Source organism: Pantherophis guttatus, chromosome 6 (genome assembly GCF_059756535.1).
Source record: "Pantherophis guttatus breed Tessera chromosome 6, ASM5975653v1, whole genome shotgun sequence".
In the NCBI taxonomy this organism is placed as follows: domain Eukaryota; kingdom Metazoa; phylum Chordata; class Lepidosauria; order Squamata; family Colubridae; genus Pantherophis; species Pantherophis guttatus.
This window is the reverse complement of record NC_142068.1, coordinates 86,929,589-86,948,808: the sequence shown is the minus strand read 5'-3', so window position 1 is coordinate 86,948,808 and position 19,220 is coordinate 86,929,589. Positions and strand designations below refer to the sequence as shown.

The following is a 19,220-nucleotide window of genomic DNA, read 5'->3' as shown; positions in this document are numbered from 1 at the left end:
ATCTGACCTGGGGCGACAGCACACGTGCCAGCAGAGAAGGTTCTGTGTGCCACCTCTGGCCCATGTGCCATAGGTTCACCATCACAGGTATAGGATCCCCTGCTTGGGGGGGGAGGTTGGACTAGATGACCTACAAGGTCCCTTTCAACTCTGTTAATCTGTATCTTATTTGGTAACCTGTGACTATCACTGACTATTGTATCTTATGATTTATGATGACTGTGTTTTATGATTATGATAATGTTTTATCACTTGTTCCTTGTCTGCACGAGAGCATCTGCACTGAAGAGAAATTCCTTGTGTGTCCAATCACATTTAGCTAATAAAAAATCTTCTGTTTTGTTCTGTTCTGCTCTGATCCTGTTCTGTTCTGTTCTGTCCTGCTCTGATCCTGTTCTATTCTTTTTCTATTCTGTTCTGCTCTCTAATCCTGTTCTATTCTTGTTCTGTTCTGCTCTGTTCTCATCATGTTCTATTCTTGTTCTGCTCTGTTCTCATCCTGTTCTATTCTTGTTCTGTTCTGCTCTGTTCTGATCCTGTTCTAGTCTTGTTCTGTTCTGATCCTGTTTATTCTTGTTCTGTTCTGCTCTGTTCTCATCCTGTTCTATTCTTGTTCTGTTCTGCTCTGTTCTCATCCTGTTCTATTCTTGTTCTGTTCTGATCCTGTTCTATTCTTGTTCTGTTCTGTTCTGTTCTGTTCTGCATTCTGCCCTTCCCTGCCCTGCCCAGTTTGTAGCCTGCTGTATCTTTAAGGCTCATAATAGTTTGCAAACCTCTTAACATGCACAGCACAGGTATTTTCTGATAGTGAATGTGGCAGGAGAGTTTGGTATGAGTAGCCTAGCTAGTAAAATGCTCAAGTGAAGGATAATTTAAAAAACTCTCCAGTTAGCTTAGATAAATAGCAATACATAAAAAACTGAAATACAGATAGTCCTCAGCTTACAACAGTTCATTTAGCGACTTTTCAAAGTTACGCCGACAATGAAAAAGTGACTTAGGACTGTTTTCTATACTTAAGACCGTTGCAGCATCCCCATAGTCACATGATCAAAATTCGGATACTTGGCAACTGACTCATATTTATGACGGTCGCAGTGTCCCAGGGGGTCACGTGATCCCCTTTTGCGACCTTCTGACGAGCAAAGTCAATGGGGAAGCTGGATTCACTTAACAACCGTGTGACTAACTTAACAGCTTGCTGTGATTTGCTTAACCACTGTGGCAAGAAAGGTAGTAAAATGGGGCAAAACTCACTTGAATGTCTCACTTAGCGACATAAATTTTGGGCTCAATTGTGGTCATAAGTCAAAGACTACCTGTATACTGTCATATCAGAGTTTAACTCATTCAGATGAAGAATGGAGGAAAGATAAACATGGTTGATTTTTTTTTTCTTAACACGCATTTAGAGAACATATTGTTACTTATATTCCAGAAATTGAAAATAAACCTCTGTGAATTCAGTTTATCCTACACAGAGAGACCTCAATTTACGAGCAGCTGCTTAGTGACTTCCAAATTTTTAGCAAAACCGCGCCCGTAGCAAACCCTTGGCTTGCTTAACAACTGCTGTGGCTGCTTTGTGACCATCGTGCTCGTTTAATGACCGCTGCAGAAAAGCTCACAAAAGCATAACTGGCCTGTTTTACAACTGTCACAACAGATGTCCATTCGTTATGGTCATACATCAAGGACTACCGATATAATGAAGGTGATATTTGTAGCAATGCCTAATTGTTGACTAAAAATGGACCGTTTTTCACGGATTGTTTGGTAGTTTTTGTTCATTTTTCATAACCCGGTGATCTTCAGAGGGGTTTGTTGCACAGTTTCCCTAAATGTTCAGGTTATATACTTTTAGTTCCGTCTTCCCAACTTCATCCTGGCAGAAGCATTGGGTTACTGGCAGGGAAGTTCTGAGCATTGCATTTTCTTTTCTTTTCTTTTTTTCCCCAAGTTTTGTTACTTTGTTATTTATATTTTACAAACATATCAATGCGTGAACAGTGTGGCACCTGAGTGACTCACATTTTAGTACAAATAAAATAATATTAATCATATTTACTACTGTTGACAAGCTTATATAGTTCTGGTAATAGTACACATATTTTTGTTGAATTATAATCTTTCATTATTTAGTTATTCAATATTTCAATATGTTATTTTTATGCCAATCACCATATTCTGAATGTCATTCCTTTTACTACAAATAAAATATTAATATTTTATTCAATATTTCAATAAGTTATTTTTATGCCGATCCCCATATTCTGAGTGTCATTCCTTTTACTACAAATAAAATATTAATAATCATATTTGTTACATTTAACAGACTTATATGGTTCTAATAGCAATACACATGTTTATGTTAAATTATAATCTTCCTATTTAATTATTCAATATTTCAGTATGTTATTTTATGCCAATCACCGTATTATTCAAATATTCTTAATACTATCATCGTTCAAGTTCTGATTTCCCTTCTTATTATTACTTCACCTTATTATATCAAGATGTGTATTCCATTAATCCCCCTCTCTCTAGTTTCCATCCCCTTTCTAACTTTTAATTATGCCACTATTATATTTAAAAATATTCCCTTTTTATCCACACGTTAGTACAAATAAAATCAGGATGAGGACCCAGTTTGTGGGGGCAATAAGCTGACTTTGAATAAATATACAAAAGTATGAAGGCTATTGCTTAACGCGTTGTAAGCTGCCCTGAGTCTCCGGAGAAGGGCAGCATATAAATTAAAGCAAAAAAAATAAAAAAAAAATAAAATCATATTCGTCTTATTACTACGTTTGACAAGCTTATATAGTTCTAGTAATAGGACACATATTTTTGTTGAGTTATAATATTTCATTATTTAATTATTCAATATTTCAACATGTTATTTTTATGCCAAGCACCATATTCTGGTATCGTTCCTTTTACTACAAATAGAATATTAATAATCATATTTGTTACATTTGAGTGTTGCGTTTTCATAGCATCAGAAAAAATACCACGGCCGTCATCTTCTCACATCAAGGAGAATGTGGAACAACTTCTGCTCGTTTCTTTCCTTTGCTGTTCGCTGAACGAAAGCCTTGTTTTCCCAGCATCTGCGTACGGAACAATTCTTCTTTTATGGGGAGATGATTCTTTTTCTTTTTGATCAGTGTTGGCTGGCGCTGTGCCCCCCCTTCCTTGTGTAATATATATATAATATATATATATATAACAGATGGTTGGTAAAGGGGAGGCTGTTAGCTGTCTCAAATCTGAAGCCCAAACTGTGTGGGACAGGATGGAGGTTGTTGGATGGTTTATAAGAGCGCTGTCAATCAATGATCTCTTGCTTGAGTTCGCCCCTCTGGTGGAATTAGGCAACCCCGTGGCCTAACTAATGACAACATTGTGCTGCCTGCCGGCTGCCTCTTCCTAGAGGAATGGGAAAGTTTGCTTAAACAGAAGTTACACCGCCTTCCATGAGTTGTCAGGATGAACAAAGAGAAGGTATTTGACGTCATACTTAGTTAGCACTAGATGAACAGATAAGAAATATTCCCAGGAAGGGATGCAGCTGTTTTAATGAGTTGCAGACCAGAGCTATGTTCATGGTTCAAACTCTTGTTTGTGAATCAACTATCAAATATAACTCGGGCCCGCCCTGAGTTTCTTAGCAAGCAAGTTTCTACATTTAGGGAAGAAAAACAAAATGCACAGGTACCGTATATGTGGTGCCTTGCTCAATAGTAATAACTGTGAGAGGGATCTTGGAGTCCTAGTGGACAACCATTTAGATATGAGCCAGCTGTGTGCAACAGCTGCCAAAAAAGCCGACACAGTTCTGGGCTGCATAAACAGAGAGATAGAATAAAGATCACGTGAAGTGTTAATACCACTTTATAATGCCTTGGTAAGGCCACACTCAGAATATTGCATTCAGTTTTGGTCGCCACAATGTAAAAAAGATGTTGAGACTCTAGAAAGTGCAGAGAAGAGCAACAAAGATGATTAGGGAACTGGAGGCTAAACCATATGAAGAATGGTTGCAGGAACTGGGTATATCTAGTTTAATGAAAAGAAGGATTGGGGAGACATGATAGCAGTGTTCCAATATCTTAGGGGCTGCCACAAAGAGGAGGGAGTCAAACTATTCTCCAAAGCACCTGAGGGTAGAATAAGAAGCAATGGGTGGAAACTAATCAAGGAGAGAAGCAACTTAGAACTAAGGAGAAATTTCCTGACAGTTAGAACAATTAATAAGTGGAACAATTTGTCTGCAGAAGTTGTGAATGCCCCAACGCTGGAAATTTTTAAGCAGATGTTGGATAACCATTTGTCTGAAGTGGTGTAGGTTTTCCTGCCTGGGCAGGGGGTTGGACTAGAAGACCTCCAAGGTCCCTTCCAACTCTGTTACTCTATTCTGTTCTAAGTATCGGAAAATAACCACGCAGGAAGTGAAGTAAAAAAAAAAAAAAAGCAAGCAGGGGCTAGAAAGAGTTAGCCAAGTGGCAACAGTTTTATATAAAAGAGGGTTTAAGAAAAGAGTGGGATCTGGGTTCAAATCCGATCTTGGTTAAAATCATGGTAAAAAAGGAGCTACCATCTGAAGTCAACAATTTCAGCACTAAGCTGGTTGTCTTTATGTGATTGAGATTCAGGTGTGCTTCCCAAGCAGTGCACACTTAACGAGAGTCGAAGTGTCACAAAATCACATGATCACCATTTGAATGCTTCACTGCCAGCTTCCAACAAATGGAGTCGGTGGAGAAGCTGGCACGAGTACTGCAAGTCGGGATCATACGATGTCTCATGTAACAAATGCAGTGGACACGAGGTCATGCATCTGTCACAATCTTGTGATTTTGCTCATCCCAATTGTGCGTATTAAGCACCAGGAAAACCAAGAGAGCTAGACAGTTCAAACGACAGTAAGGTTGAGCCCGCTCCAAGAATCTGAACTACTAATAATCAAAGGAAATTAGCGGGAGATAAGAATAAAAGAATTCAAGGTGGGCTGGATGGAGATCTCTTGTGGGCATGAAGGGACTCGAGACTGATGATGCATTTGACCCCTCCCTCGGACTCAGCCTGGTCATCTCCTACATTGTGTTCTTAAAGTGAGGATTGCTTGCACACATTTTAAAAACTCTGACAGGGAAACACATGTGTACTATGAGCTTAACACACCTTGCTTCCCTCTGCCTTTGCATACAAAGTTAGAAACCAGTAGACAAAATACACACAAAAGGAAAGCATCCAAGAAGAGAAAGAGAGATGGATAATTGCTTTCACTATATCCTGTAGCTTCCCCAGATTATCTCAACCATTTGGGTCCTCCCAATTTCTTTATAGGTATGTCCTCAATTGAGCTCAGAGTTTTGGTCGTTAAGTCATTGTGGTCATTAAGAAGGTCACCGCTTGACCTGATTCAATTTTAAGATGATTATCATGCTAGTCACCATGGTCATAAATGAATTACGAGGTTGTTAAGTGAACCATGTGGTTTTTAAATGAATCAAGCACATCCAATTTGTGTTTTTCCCTCTATTGCTGCTGGAAACAACAAAAATGTTGCAAATCCCAGTCACAATGCGACCCAGTTGCCAAAATGCAAGGGCAGCGGGTAGTCATAGTAGTTATAACTTCAAGGAAGGGTCATAAGTAACTTTTTTTGAGCCCATCGTAATTTCAAATGGTCATTAAGCAATGACTAAGCAATAACTATGTTGGAGGCACGATGGCTCAGCGTTTAAAGACGCTGAGCTTGTCAGCAACCAACCAGGGTTTGAGACCCTAGCGCTGCATGACGGGGTGAGCTCCTGTTCCTTGCTCCAACTCCTGCCCACCTGGCAGTTCAAAAGCATACAAATGCAAGTAGATAAATAGGTACCACTTCGGTGGGAAGGTAATAGCCTCCCATGTGTATAGTCACGCTGGCCGCATGACCACGAAATGCCTTCAGACAACGCTGGCTCTATCAGCCAAGAAACAGATATGAGCCCTAGAGTTGTATATGACTGGTCTTTACCTTTACCTGTATATTGACATCAAAGAGAAAATAGATACTCTCCCCTCCTACTTGAGTCTTACTGTATTCCATCTTGCTTTATATTTCTATTAATTCAAGATAAAGATGCCCTCAAAATTGCCCAGTAACTAATTGTAGTTATAATGATGCTGTTTACATAGATAAGTAAGATACAGAAGTAGTTTGGATTGAGTTCCTCCAGGATACAGTATTTTTGAACTTTCCAGTTACAACTCTGTTATTTCCTGATGGTCTTTCATCCAAGTTAGTTAGGGACATCTTTGTCTACAGTGTTAGGAGAAGAAGCAATGGATGGAACTTAATCAAGGAGAGAAGCAACCTAGAACTAAGGAGAAATTTCCTGACAGTGAGAACAACCAACCAGTGGAATGGCTTTCCTCCAGATGTTGTGGGTGCTCAATCATTGGAAGCTTTTAAGAAGAGACTGGACAGTCACTTGTCTGAAATGGTCTAAGGCCGTGATGGCAAACCTATGGCACGCGTGCCACAGGTGGCACATGTAGCCATATCAATGGGCATGCGAGCTCAGCTCCGGCGCGCATGTGTGCACCAGCCAGCTGATTTTTGGGCGTTCTGGGGAAAGAAGAAAAACTGGGGAAGGCCCGTTTTTTTCTCTTACCTGGCTCCAGAGCTCTCTAGAAGTCTGGGGAGGATGAAAATGGCCTTCCCCACCCACCCGGAGGTCCTCCGAAGGCTGAAATTGGCCCATTTGCCAACTTCCAGTCCCACCGGATATTGGCAAATGGGCCATTTCTGGCATCCGGAGGGCCTCCGGGGGGGGGAGGTCATCTTCACCCTCCCCAGACTCCTAGAGAGGCTCTGGAGGCTGGGGACAACAAAAAAAAGGGCCTTCCAGTCCCACCAGAAGTTGGCAAATGGGCCATTTTTGGCCTCCGGAGGAGCTCTGGGGGGTGAGGAAGTCCGTTTTCATCCTCCCCAGACTCCTAGAGAGGCTCTGGAGCCAGGTGAGAGAGTAAAATGGGCCTACCGGGCCATCGCGTGCCAGGAGCGGGGGGGGAGTCGCACGTGGGGTGGGGCACATAGAATTATGGGGGTGGGCACAGGCACCTGCGAACCCCCCCCCGCCCCCTGTCCTGGCACGTGATGGCAAAAGATTAGCCATCACTAGTCTAAGGTCTCCTGCTTGAGCAGGGGGTTGGACTAGAAGATCTCCAAGATCCCTTCCAAATCTGTTATTCTGACAACTGAGAAACAGAATGTCAGACTTCTGGACTGCCTGTTGAGAATGAAGTTGTTGGAGATTTAGTGTGATTATAGCATAATTAATGATAGTGCTTTAATACCAGGGACAGAGGTAGGAAAGGTTTGAGAGATAGACTGTTATACCACTGACTATTAGCTGTAGACGCCGATCAAGAAGTATTTTGACCTTTTCTATGCATCATTATAGTATAACACTTGGAAATTATTGGTAATTCAGCTTTACTGTGTCAGATATTTATTAAGGGACTTTAATGGATCAAGTTTATGACTTGCGTTCCTTCTTAGAAAAATGACATTTTTTTTCCACATGTAGTATTGTGAAAATTGTAAAGTCTAAAAGAACCCAACAGTGAATTGGGTGGACAACCTGTCAGAGAGCAACAGTTCCAGGATCTTATTTTTTTAAAAAGCTTCCCACTCTCCTTTGACCTGAAGTTTTCTGTCTGTGGATCCTGTCTAATCTATATATATAAATGCGAAAACCCCTCACCCGGTAATCACGAAATCTCCAGAACCGTAAAGCCTACAAATTTGAAATTTGGCACATATGTTCCTATTGGCTTCTAGGTGCTCGCTAGGAAAGGATTTTTTGAAATGACCATCAGATCATTAGTATTTCTTATATTATTATTAACACGCTCTGATGCTAATTAGTTAGTCGTTCTACTCTCCCTCCCAACCTGAAAATAACTCTGGAGAGAAGGGGATAGGATAGAGATGTTTCTGTGGGGCAAGGCTGAGGGAGAGAAAGGGAGAGGAGAGGCGTCTCTCTCATACGGTGATCAAGTAGATCAAGTAAGTATTTTTAAAAAATCACAGAAATGTACTCCTCCATATTTTTATAGGTTTATAAGGCCAGGTCTATGGAGGTTCAGTCCCGTATCATGCCCACCATGGCCACACACACCATGGCCACCCCCAGCCCCCCACCCAGCCCTTCGAGGTCAAACCCAATCCTAATGTAAACCTACCCTTTGGAACAATCTACCCCCAGAGATACGAGTGATCTCCGACCTCCGGACCTTTCGTCGGGCCCTAAAAACTCATCTCTTTCAGTTAGCCGGTCTCTCTTGATTTTATGATTTTATGGTTGGTTTTAAATTTTGATATGGATTTTAAATTGATAAATTTTAAACTATGGGCCAAATTTAATTATTTTAAATCTATTTTTAATCGTACTTATGTATAAATGTTTTTTATTTTGGCTGTTCACCGCCCTGAGTCCGAAAGGAGAAGGGCGGTATAGAAATTTGAATAATAAATAAATAAATAAATATAAATAATGTGGCCCTCAATGAAATTGAGTTCGACACCCCTGGTCTAAGCTGTTGAAATTTTGTCTGTTCCACTTTCTCTTTTTGTATTACTTTAACCTCCCAAGGTGATGTGGTCATTTCCTTCAAAAGTGCCTACAGTTTAAACTCTTCCATCCTCTTTTCGTGTAGAAAGCCAAATTGTTTTGTTCTTTTGTGACCTTCTGTAAAATTAAAGACTATGTAAAATCACTCGAAAAAAAAATCTGTGGATCTTGTAATCTTGAACAAGTTGATTTCCCCACAAACTTCCAGGTAGTTTGAAGTCTCACCTTATTCCTATGTCTTTCCATTTTAAGGATCGAGAAGGAATTATCCATATCTTCTGGCTGGCTTCTGATAATGCATCCTCACAATGATATAGTTTTATTCCCTCTCCTTCCAAATATTGCTATATATTATTATATGACAGTTGGAAATTATTGCCAATTCAGATTTGTAGTTTCAATAGTTGATAGAGGTGAATGTGCATAGAAAGCACTGCATGTTGAAGCTTCCAGAAATAAATTATTAACAAGACAAATATTGTGAAAATGTCTTTAAGCTAGTTGGACTTCAGAACTTAACTATGGATCATGAGTCTCTGTTGTTGTTTTTAAAATTTTTTAACATGTATTATAATTCTGTTTTTCATATTTGCAATTTGCAAAATCTATGGAAATCAGCATGGATACTTTCTAATATTTCACCAAATTTTATGTAATATAAATACACATCGATTGTAAGTAGAATTATTGGACACATTTATTTATTTAGATTTAAACAGCTGCCCCAGTCTTCACAATGACTCTGGCAGATGAACAAAAGTATAAACCCATTAAAAGATGCATTTTGCTGCATACAATTCAACAAAGAAACATCAACTCGGAATAAGAAATATAGTAATAATAATGTATAGAGATTCATTTGAAAGAATACAAATTAGCTGCAGCTTAATCAGAAAATATACAGACTACGTATTTTGTTCCCAATTAACTCTACAAGTGAGACTTATAAAAATCTTTTATTAAAAAAATAGGTGTTTTTTTTTTTAAAAAGGTGTTTTTAGATGTTAGAGTTCGAGCTTTAACTATTAGGCAAGATTACAAGGAGTTAAATTCGCAAGAAACAAATACTATATTTTTCGGAGTATAAGTACACCGTTCCCCACCCCAAAAGGGGGTGAAAATTTAGGTGCGTCTTATACATCGAATGTAACCCCGCCCACCCACTGGCCCCCACCCTTTGGCCTCTGTCTCGCAGCAGTTACCTCCTTGCAAGCAAACAGCAAGAAAAAACAGCTCGTTTCAGCTTCAGCACAGCCTAATTAGCACAAGTTGATTAGATCGGCCTCCTGACTCTCAGCTGATTTGCTCTCAGCTGTTTTGCATAGGGCTCTGATGCTTGCTGCAAAGAGGTAAATTGCTGGGAGCAGATTTTTTTTTTTTCTTGTGCTAATCAAGCTATGCTGAAAACGAAAATGAAAGTAAAGCAGGCTGTTTGCTGTTTGCTGCAACGAGGCAAAATTGCTCAGAGGCAGAGGAAGATTTCTTTTTCTTCTTTTCCTCACCAAAAATGGTAGGTGCGTCTTATACTCCGAAAAATATGGTAGTTCTCCACTTATGACAATTGAGCCCAAAATTTCCATTGCTAAGCAAGACAGTTGTTAAATGGCCTTTTTGTTTTGCCACTGTTGCTAAGTGAATCATTGCAGTTGTTAAATTAGTCACACGGCAGTGAAGTCAATCCAGCTTCCCCACTCACTTTGGTTCTTAGGAAGTTGCAAAAGGGGACCGCATGACCCCCGGGACTCTGCAACCGTCGTAAGTACATGCCAGTTGCCAAACATCTGAATTTTGATCACGTGGCCAATCTGAGATGTTGCCACGGTTGTGTGAAAAATGACCATAAATCCCTTCTTTCAGTACCGTTGTAACGTCCAGTGATCACTAAACAAATGATTGTAAGAGGAGGATTACTTGTAATCCTTGTATCAACAGTAGAGACCTTCAAATTTCTAGGTTCTATCATATCTCAAGACTTAAAATGGACACCTAACATCAAAAACGTCATCAAAAAAGCACAACAAAGAATGTTCTTTCTGCTCCAACTGCCCATAGAGCTGCTGATACAGTTCTGCAGAGGAATTATTGAGTCTGTCATCTGCACCTCTATAACTCTCTGGTTTGGCTCTGCAACCCAACAAGACAGACACAGACTTCAACAGATAATTAGAACTGCAGAAAAAACAATGGCTACCAACCTGCTTTCCATTGAGGACCTGTATACTGCATGAGTCAAAAAGAGGGCTGTGAAAATATTTACAGACCCCTCGCATCCTGGACATAAACTGTTTCAACTCCTGCCCTCAAAACGCTATTAGAGCACTGCACACCAGAACAACTAGACACAAGAACAGTTTTTTCTTGAACGCCATCACTCTGCTAAATAAATAATTCCCTCAACACTGTCAAACTATTCACTAAGTCTGCATTACTATTACTATTAGTTTTCTCATTGTTCCTATCACCCATCTCCTCCCAATTATGACTGAATGACTGTAATTGTGTTGCTTGTATCCTTACGATTTATATTGATATTGATTGTTTACTAGTATGATTTGATTGCTTATTTGTACCCTATGACTAGCATATGACTATGATTCTTGATGAATGTATCTTGTCTTTTTATGTACACTGACAGCATATGCACCAAAGACAAATTCCTTGTGTATCCAATCACACTTGGCCAATAAAGAATTCTACTCTACTGTACTCTACTCTATTCTACTCTAGTCTACCTGTTCTGTTCTGTTCTGTTCTGTTCTGTTCTGTTCTATTCTATTCTATTCTATTCTATTCTATTCTATTCTACTCTACTCTACTCTACTCTACTCTACTCTACTCTACTCTACTCTACTCTACTCTATTCAGCAGGTGTGTTTTTTTTTTAAAGAGCCTACTCTCATGCCAGGAATCTTAAATAGACAATGTTTTTTTTCTTATTTTTTTCCCCTCCTTTCTTTCCCAGTTGCCTTTGGCCTGTACTTTCCCCGGAATGAGTATCATGAAAACGTTTACCTAGAACAGCCGGAAGAGACACCTTTATTACAACTCCATGCCTTAAAAGATTCAGAAGAGGAAGAAGCTTTCTATTGTCTAGTCCCAGATTCCTTTGGAACGGGGTCCAAAAATACCTTGTTTCAGATCGGTGAGAGAACGGGTCTCCTCTACCTCAACAAGAGTCTGGATAGAGAAGACTTCATTGTCCTTTGTAAGTCTCTGGAATTCTTTGCTGGTGGGTGGGAAGACGGAAGGGGTTATCCCAGTTTTTCTTACCTTATTTTTTTCTTTTGTCTTTGAAAACATTTTATTTCTCATCCAAGAAGCTTCTTCGAACTGAATTGAAGAAGCTTCTTGGATGAGAAGCGAAATGTCTTCAAGGAAAAACAAAGGAAGTCCAGTTACCTTTGGGACAACCATGATCTGGATGATGGAGAATCTCCATAGACAAGGAAGGGGCAGTGGTGGGCTGCTGCCGGTTGTAACAACTGGTTCATCTGGAACTGAAAATGTGAGTGCACACCAGTGGTGGGTTGCCCCCGGTTCGGACTAGTTCACAAGAACCGGTAATAAAGCTGGTGGGAGGCCCCGCCCACCACCCCGGATGTCGTCATTGATGTGAACTGGTAGTAAAGGTAAGTAGAACCCACCCCTGGCACACACGTGCCTTCCGTGCATACACGCGGCAACGAAAAACCAGCAATTATATAGGACGTGATAGCGCCAGGGTAGGTGGGTGGGGCCATCCATTTGTCAGAACTACCAGTTCGTCTGAACTGATCTGAACCAGCAGCAGTTCACCACTGGGAAGGGGGTTAGGAAAGGTGTTCCTTTAAGAGGCAAAATCTGATTTATATGACCAGGTTTCTGATGTTCAGTGTGATGGCTGAACATTGGGGACACGTTGAGTGTTGTTTGTGTGTTGTGGGTCTAATTGTGTTTCATCCCATCATTTTAATTTGTTAACGACCTTGAGTGCCCCTCATTGGCAAAAAGGTGATGGTGACTCTGATTTCTGTCTAGAGCGACTTGTTCAGTTACTAAGTGGAGTGTTTTGGGGAAGGAAAGTGGGTCTCAAAATGAGTCTCAGTGGCACAGTGGTTAGAGTGCAGTACTGCAGGCTACTTCTGCTGGCTGCCGGCTGACTGCAATTTGGCAGTTCGAATCTCACGAGGCTCAAGGCTGACTCAGCCTTCCATCCTTCCGAGGTGGGTAAAATGAGGACCCATATTGTTGGGGGCAATAAGCTGACTCTGTAAACCGCTTAGAGGGGGTTGTAAAAGCATTGTGAAGTGGTATATAAGTCTAAGTGCTAGTGCTATCTTTCATTGCAAAAAATAAAAATGTTCTTGTTGAGGTGCCCAATATTTTCTGAACATTCCTACAGTACCGAAGCATCCATTTGTAACATTAATGGACATTGTAAATCTGCCCTTGACCACAAAGGACATTTTGGTAACTGAATAAGCCTGATCTGCATGAGATATTTAAGTTAGAAATGTAGCCGAAAACTGACACTAGGTTAATGCCCCATTGGAGCTTAAAAATAGCTGTTTAGTATACAAAAAGTGGAACTCTGCCATTTTGAACCATGGTATGTTGGCTGGAAGAATTGACTCAAGATTTTATTCTCTGTTCTTTATGTGTTATCTGGAACAAAAATACAGGTGGTCCTCGATTTACAACCATTCATTTAATGACCGTTCAAAGTTACGATGGCACCGGTGGTGGGATTCAGCCAGTTCGCACCCCTTCGGGAGAGCCGGTTGTTAACTTTCTGAGCAGTTTGGCAAACTGGTTGTTGGAAGAAATCATTAGGGCAGAGAACCAGTTGTTAAATTACTTGAATCCCATCACTGGATGGCACTGAAAAAAGTGTCTTATGACCATTTTTCACACCAACAACCATTGTAGCACCCCTATGGTTACGTGATCAAAATTCAGAAGCTTGTCCACTGGCATGTACTTATGACAGTTGCAGTGTCCCGGGGTCACGTGATCCCCTCTTGTGACCTTCTCCCAAGCAAGTCAGTGGAGGAAACCAGATTCACTTAACAACCAGGGTTACCAACTTAACGACTGCAGTTATTCACTTAGCAATGGTGGCAAGAAAGGTCGTGACATGGGGAAAACCCACATAACAGCTGTCATGCTTAGCAGTGGAAATTTGGGGCTCCTTGTGGTCGATCGTAAGTCGAAGACTACCTGTAGCTGAAACTGCTGCTTCCCATAAGCTTCAGGAATTAATTGCAGGCTCACTTGTGTTGCATTTCTGCATTCAGCCTTAGATTTTGCATTTTCAACCTTAGATCGGCTTGATACAGATAAATATGAGAAAACATTGGCTTTTTTAAAATGAACTATTAATGAACTACTGGTTAGATGAGCTTATAACTTAAATCTGCACCAAGATTTGCAGGTGAAATTCACATTCACTGAGCCTTGGTGGTGCAGTGGTTAGAACGCAGTATTGCAGCTGACTGCCAGCAGTTCGATTCTCACTGGCTGAAGGTTGACTCAGTCTTCCAGTTCTTGGGAGCAATAGGCTGACTCTGTAAACCGCTTAGAGAAGGCTGTAAAGCACTGTAAGCTATTGCTATTGACCTTTCCTTTCCTTTCCTTTCCTTTCCTTTCCTTTCCTTTCCTTTCCTTTCCTTTCCTTTCCTTTCCTTTCCTTCCTTCCTTCCTTCCTTCCTCCCTCCCTCCCTCCCTCCCTCCCTCCCTCCCTTAGAGAGGGCTGTAAAGCACTGTAAACTATTGCTATTGACCCTACCTTTCCTTCCTTCCTTCCTTCCTTCCTTCCTTCCTTCCTTCCTTCCTTCCTTCCTTCCTTCCTTCCTTCCTTCTTTCCTTCCTCCCTCCCTCCCTCCCTCCCTCCCTCCCTCCTCCCTCCGTTAGAGAGGGCTGTAAAGCACTGTAAGCTATTGCTATTGACCCTACCTTTCCTTCCTTCCTTCCTTCCTTCCTTCCTTCTTTCCTTCCTTCCTTCCTTCCTTCCTTCCTTCCTTCCTTCCTTCCTTCCTTCCTTCTTTCCTCCCTCCCTCCCTCCGTTAGAGAGGGCTGTAAAGCACTATAAGCTATTGCTATTGACCCTACCTTTCTTTCTTTCCTTCCTTCCTTCCTTCCTTCCTCCCTCCCTCCCTCCCTCCCTCCTTCCTTCCTTCCTCAGAGAAGACTGTGAAGCACTGTGAAGTGGTATATAAGTAATTACAGCTCTATATATTCACTCCCAAAACTGGAGTCCCATTTTCACAGGAGGCTAGTGTGATTAAATGATTGAGCCCTTATCTTTCAGCCATTTGTTTTTAATTTGGGAAAAAAGGGGGGGATTGGGTTAAGGTAAGCAATCCTATTGGAATATTACATACCACTGTGGGCGGGGGGAGAGAAGCAAAATATTGCTTCAGTAAGTCTAGGTTTTATTTCTTTCCTGTATATCACAAAGGAAAGCCCATTGCATGGAGACAAGGCCAGGATAAATGAAGACATCCCGCATATTGCAAATAGTAAAAAAAATAAAATAAAAAATGACAAGGTGAGCCTAGCTGGACAAAAATGCACTATAAAGTGTCAGTGCTCTTAGTGAAATTGCATTCTTTTGTTTGATAGATATTCTGAATGAAAAGAAACCTCACAAATTAATTAGAGATGAGAGGTGTTTCAAGCTGCTGATACAGGTTGAGTTTCTCTTCCAAGAAACTGAAGAAGCTTCTTGGATGAGAAGCAAAATGTTTTTGAGAAAAACAACCAAGAAAGTCCAGTTGCCTTTTGAAAAGACACCTTTGGGACAACCATTACCTGGATGACTTGAGAATCTCCATAGACATTTGATCAATCAATCAATCAATCAGAATAGAGCTGGAAGGGACTCTGAGGTCTTCTAGTCCAACCCCCTGCTCAAGCAGGAGGCCCTATACCAGACCATTTCAGACAGATGTTTGTCCACTCCCTTCTTAAAAACCTCCAGTGATGGAGCACCCACAACTTCTGATGGCAATAATCTGGTTGATTATTCTCACTGTCATCCTTGTAGGGTTTTCACCTCATTTTGTCCCTGTATTTTTTTTTTAATTCAGAATCCTTGGAAGTCTTAGCTTTGTGGTTTTGTCCAGGTCGGCTTCAGAAGTCCCTTAAATTGACTTAAGTGATCATTAACTATTATTATTATTATTATTATTATTATTATTATTATTATTATTATTATTATTATTAGTCATATTTCTATGCCACCCACTCTCCGAGGACTCTGGGCGGCTTACACCAAAGATAGTATACTAAATAGCATATTGCCCCCAACAATCTGGGTCCTCATTTTACCCACCTCAGAAGGATGGAAGGCTGAGTCAACCTTGAGCCGGTGAGATTTGATCCACTGATCTGCTGAACTAGCAGTCAGCTGAAGTAGCTGCAGTACTGCACTCTAACCACTGCGCCACCTCGGCTCGGCTTAATATTGATCCAATTGATGTTCCATTGGGGAATTGCTTGAATAAGCGCTCCGTTTGTGTTCCCTTGTCAATCTTTCTCCCTCTTCCTTTTAGCTTCGGGAAGTCCCGTGGCCAAAGTCATGTTCCGCGTTTTTCTCTCTTCCAAACCTTTCCAAACCAAAAACTGTCTTGGCTCGTCGGCTTCGACTTGGGTCAGACTCTCGGTCATCAATGGCACCATGCCGGCGTGCAGCTCTGCAACGTCAAGCCGGCTTTGCTTTCCTGCCATGGATCTCTCTTTTCACATCATGGAGAATAAACCCCCGGGAATCATTCATCAGCTCCAGTCCTTTGCCCTACAATACCAGTGTCACAACATCAGCATTTCCTACAAGCTTATCACAGGTAAACGCTCAATTTACTTTAGGGTGGTGGTGGTTGATTTGTTTGTTTGTTTTTGCTGTTTTTTTAATTATTAAATATAGAAAGAGCAAAAATTTCAATGTCTATATAAACTGTGTGTTGTCTGGGGGTAGTTAGTTTGAGCAATCATCATCATCATCATCATAACAATCACGTCCATAACATTAGTAATGATCACATAGAGGGACGCGGTGGCTAAGAAGCTGAGCTTGTCGATTGAAAGGTCGACAGTTCAACGGTTCGAATCCCTAGTGCCGCATAATGGGGTGAGTTCCCGTTACTTGTCCCAGCTTCTGCCAACCTAGCAGTTCGAAAGCACATAAAAAGTGTAAGGAGAAAAAGAGGGCCCACCTTTGGTGGGAAGGTAACAGCGTTCCGTGTACCTTTGGCATTTACTCATGCTAGCCACATGACCACAGAGAGATCTTCGGATAGCGCTGGCTCTTTGTAAAAAATTTTTACTACCAGTTCTGTGGGCGTGACTTGGTGGGCATGGCTTGGTGAGCATGGCAGGAGAAGGATACTGCACAATCCTCATTCCATCTGGAACGAGCTCCCCCCGGAAATACGGAGGATTACAGACCTGTGCGCTTTCCGCCGTGCCCTCAAAACATTCCTATTCCAGCAGGCCGGCCTGGCCTAATCTCTTTTTTAAACTCTTTTTAAATTTTTTAAATTTTAAATTTGTCTTATAAATTTGGGGTGTTTTACATTTTGTTTTCTGGGCCAAATTATTTAATTGTATTTTAATGGTTTTTTAACATTTGTATTATATGTATTTTATCTTTTGGCTGTTCACCGCCCTGAGTCCTTCGGGAGTAGGGCGGTATACAAATTTAATAAATAATAAATATTAATAATAATTCCCATCCCACCACACTAACATGCTTTCCAGCTCTGTTCTCCTGAACAGGGCAACAAAAGAAGACCCAGCCGATCAGCTGGGAGGCAGCAATAGACCGACCATGCCAGTCAGCTGGGAGGCAGTGAATTGGGTGCCCCAGCCTTACAGGCTAGGCCTCCCTGCAGCCCCCCTGAGAGCCAAAACGGGGCACATGGGGATTCCTGGAATGGGCAGGTGGGGGTGGGGCCAACCAGAGGTGATATTTGCCTGTTCTCCAAACTACTCAAAATTTCTGCTACCGGTTCGCTAGAACCGGTCCAAACCGACTGAATACCACCTCTGGTTATAGAGTCTCCTGTTCTAGCGGGGGTGGAGGTTTTTGGACTAGAAGACATCCAAAGTCCCTTCCAGCTCCATTCCGATTAGCATTACAGTCTTGTCATACCTCAAATCATTAGAAGTCCCAATGATCTAATCCCCTTTCCCAGTCTCTAAACTAAAGAATCAGGATACGCCAACTTGTCTGAATGTGAGTTGCGAGGTGTATACGATAGACTTTCAGGACCAAAACGACGTCACAAATAGCTCCAAGTTTCACGAGAAAATAAGGGTTTTTTTCTACCGTATTCCAGATGAGAACCTGCCCTTTTATTATAATGAGGAGACCACCACCGTAGGAGTATCCAAACCCCTCGACCGAGAAGAACGAGAAAAGTACGAGATGTTGGCTCAGTGCACCTTGAAGGAAGGCTCCCAGGAGACGTTCAGGGAGGTCCCTCTGCTCATCCATATTCTGGATGAAGATGACATGCCTCCTTTTCTGCCCAATGGGACCAGCACAACAGACGCCGTAGTGGAGTTCAAAAGAAAAAAGGTAAGCTGGTACAAGGGGTATTTTGTCCTTAGGCATCATATTGAGATAGCTGGGTTGTAATAGTTAAAAACATTATTTATTTTTTTTGAGTTTTAAAAAGGATGTCTATAAAAGAAAAAAAATAGTATTTGTAGTTTGGAGCGGGGGTGAAATCTAGCAGGTTCTGACCGATTCTGGAGAACCGGTAGTGGAAATTTTGAGCAGTTCGGAGAACCGGTAGCAGAAATTTTGAGTAGTTCAGAGAACCGGCAAATATTACCTCTGGCTGGCCCCAGAGTGGGGTGGGAATGGAGATTTTGCAATACCCTTCCCCCAGGATGGGGAGGGAATGGGGAGTTAGCAGTATCTTTCCCCTGGAATGGGATGGGAATGGAGATTTTGCAGTATCCTTCCCCTGGAGTGGGAAGGGAATGGAGATTTTGCAGTATCCTTCCCCTGGAGTGAGATGGGAATGGAGATTTTGCAGTATCCTTCCACTGGAGTGAGATGGGAATGGAGATTTTGCAGTATCCTTCCCCTGGAGTGCGATGGGAATGGAGATTTTGCAGTATCCTTCCCCTGGAGTGAGATGGGAATGGAGATTTTGCAGTATCCTTCCCCTGGAGTGAGATGGGAATGGAGATTTTGCAGTATCCTTCCCCTGGAGTGGGATGGGAATGGAGATTTTGCAGTATCTTTCCCTTGCCACGCCCACCAAGCCACGCCACGTCCACCAAGCCACGCCCACAGAACCGGTAGTAAAAAAAATTAAAATTCACCACTGGTCTGGAGGAAGGGATCTATATTTAATACTGAAATGGGCTTCTAAAAACAGAAGTGCCTTTCCTGACCTCTGCTTTTCGAGCACTGCTTAGCCTTTAGGGGTGTCAAACTTGCATTGTCACGGCGTCGTCATGTGACATTTTGGGACTTTTTTCCCCTTTGCTAAACCGAACGGGGGGTGGGGCCAATACATGACGCATCCAGCTTGCGGGCCGCAAGTTTGATGCCCCTGCCTTATATGAAGTTATCTTTTTTCATCCAGT

The 19,220-nt window shown here is 41.6% G+C and overlaps 1 protein-coding gene across 1 annotated transcript in view; it reads left to right on the top strand.

Moving 5' to 3' along the window:
- The window catches only part of RET (ret proto-oncogene), a 121,396-nt gene that overhangs the window by 52,679 nt on the left and 49,497 nt on the right, over positions 1 to 19,220 (top strand). Inside the window, exons 2-4 of the mRNA XM_034423448.3 lie at positions 11,596 to 11,838; positions 16,169 to 16,459; positions 17,954 to 18,195. Coding sequence (XP_034279339.2) covers positions 11,596 to 11,838; positions 16,169 to 16,459; positions 17,954 to 18,195 — 776 coding nt within the window. The remainder of the gene's footprint in view (positions 1 to 11,595; positions 11,839 to 16,168; positions 16,460 to 17,953; positions 18,196 to 19,220) is intronic.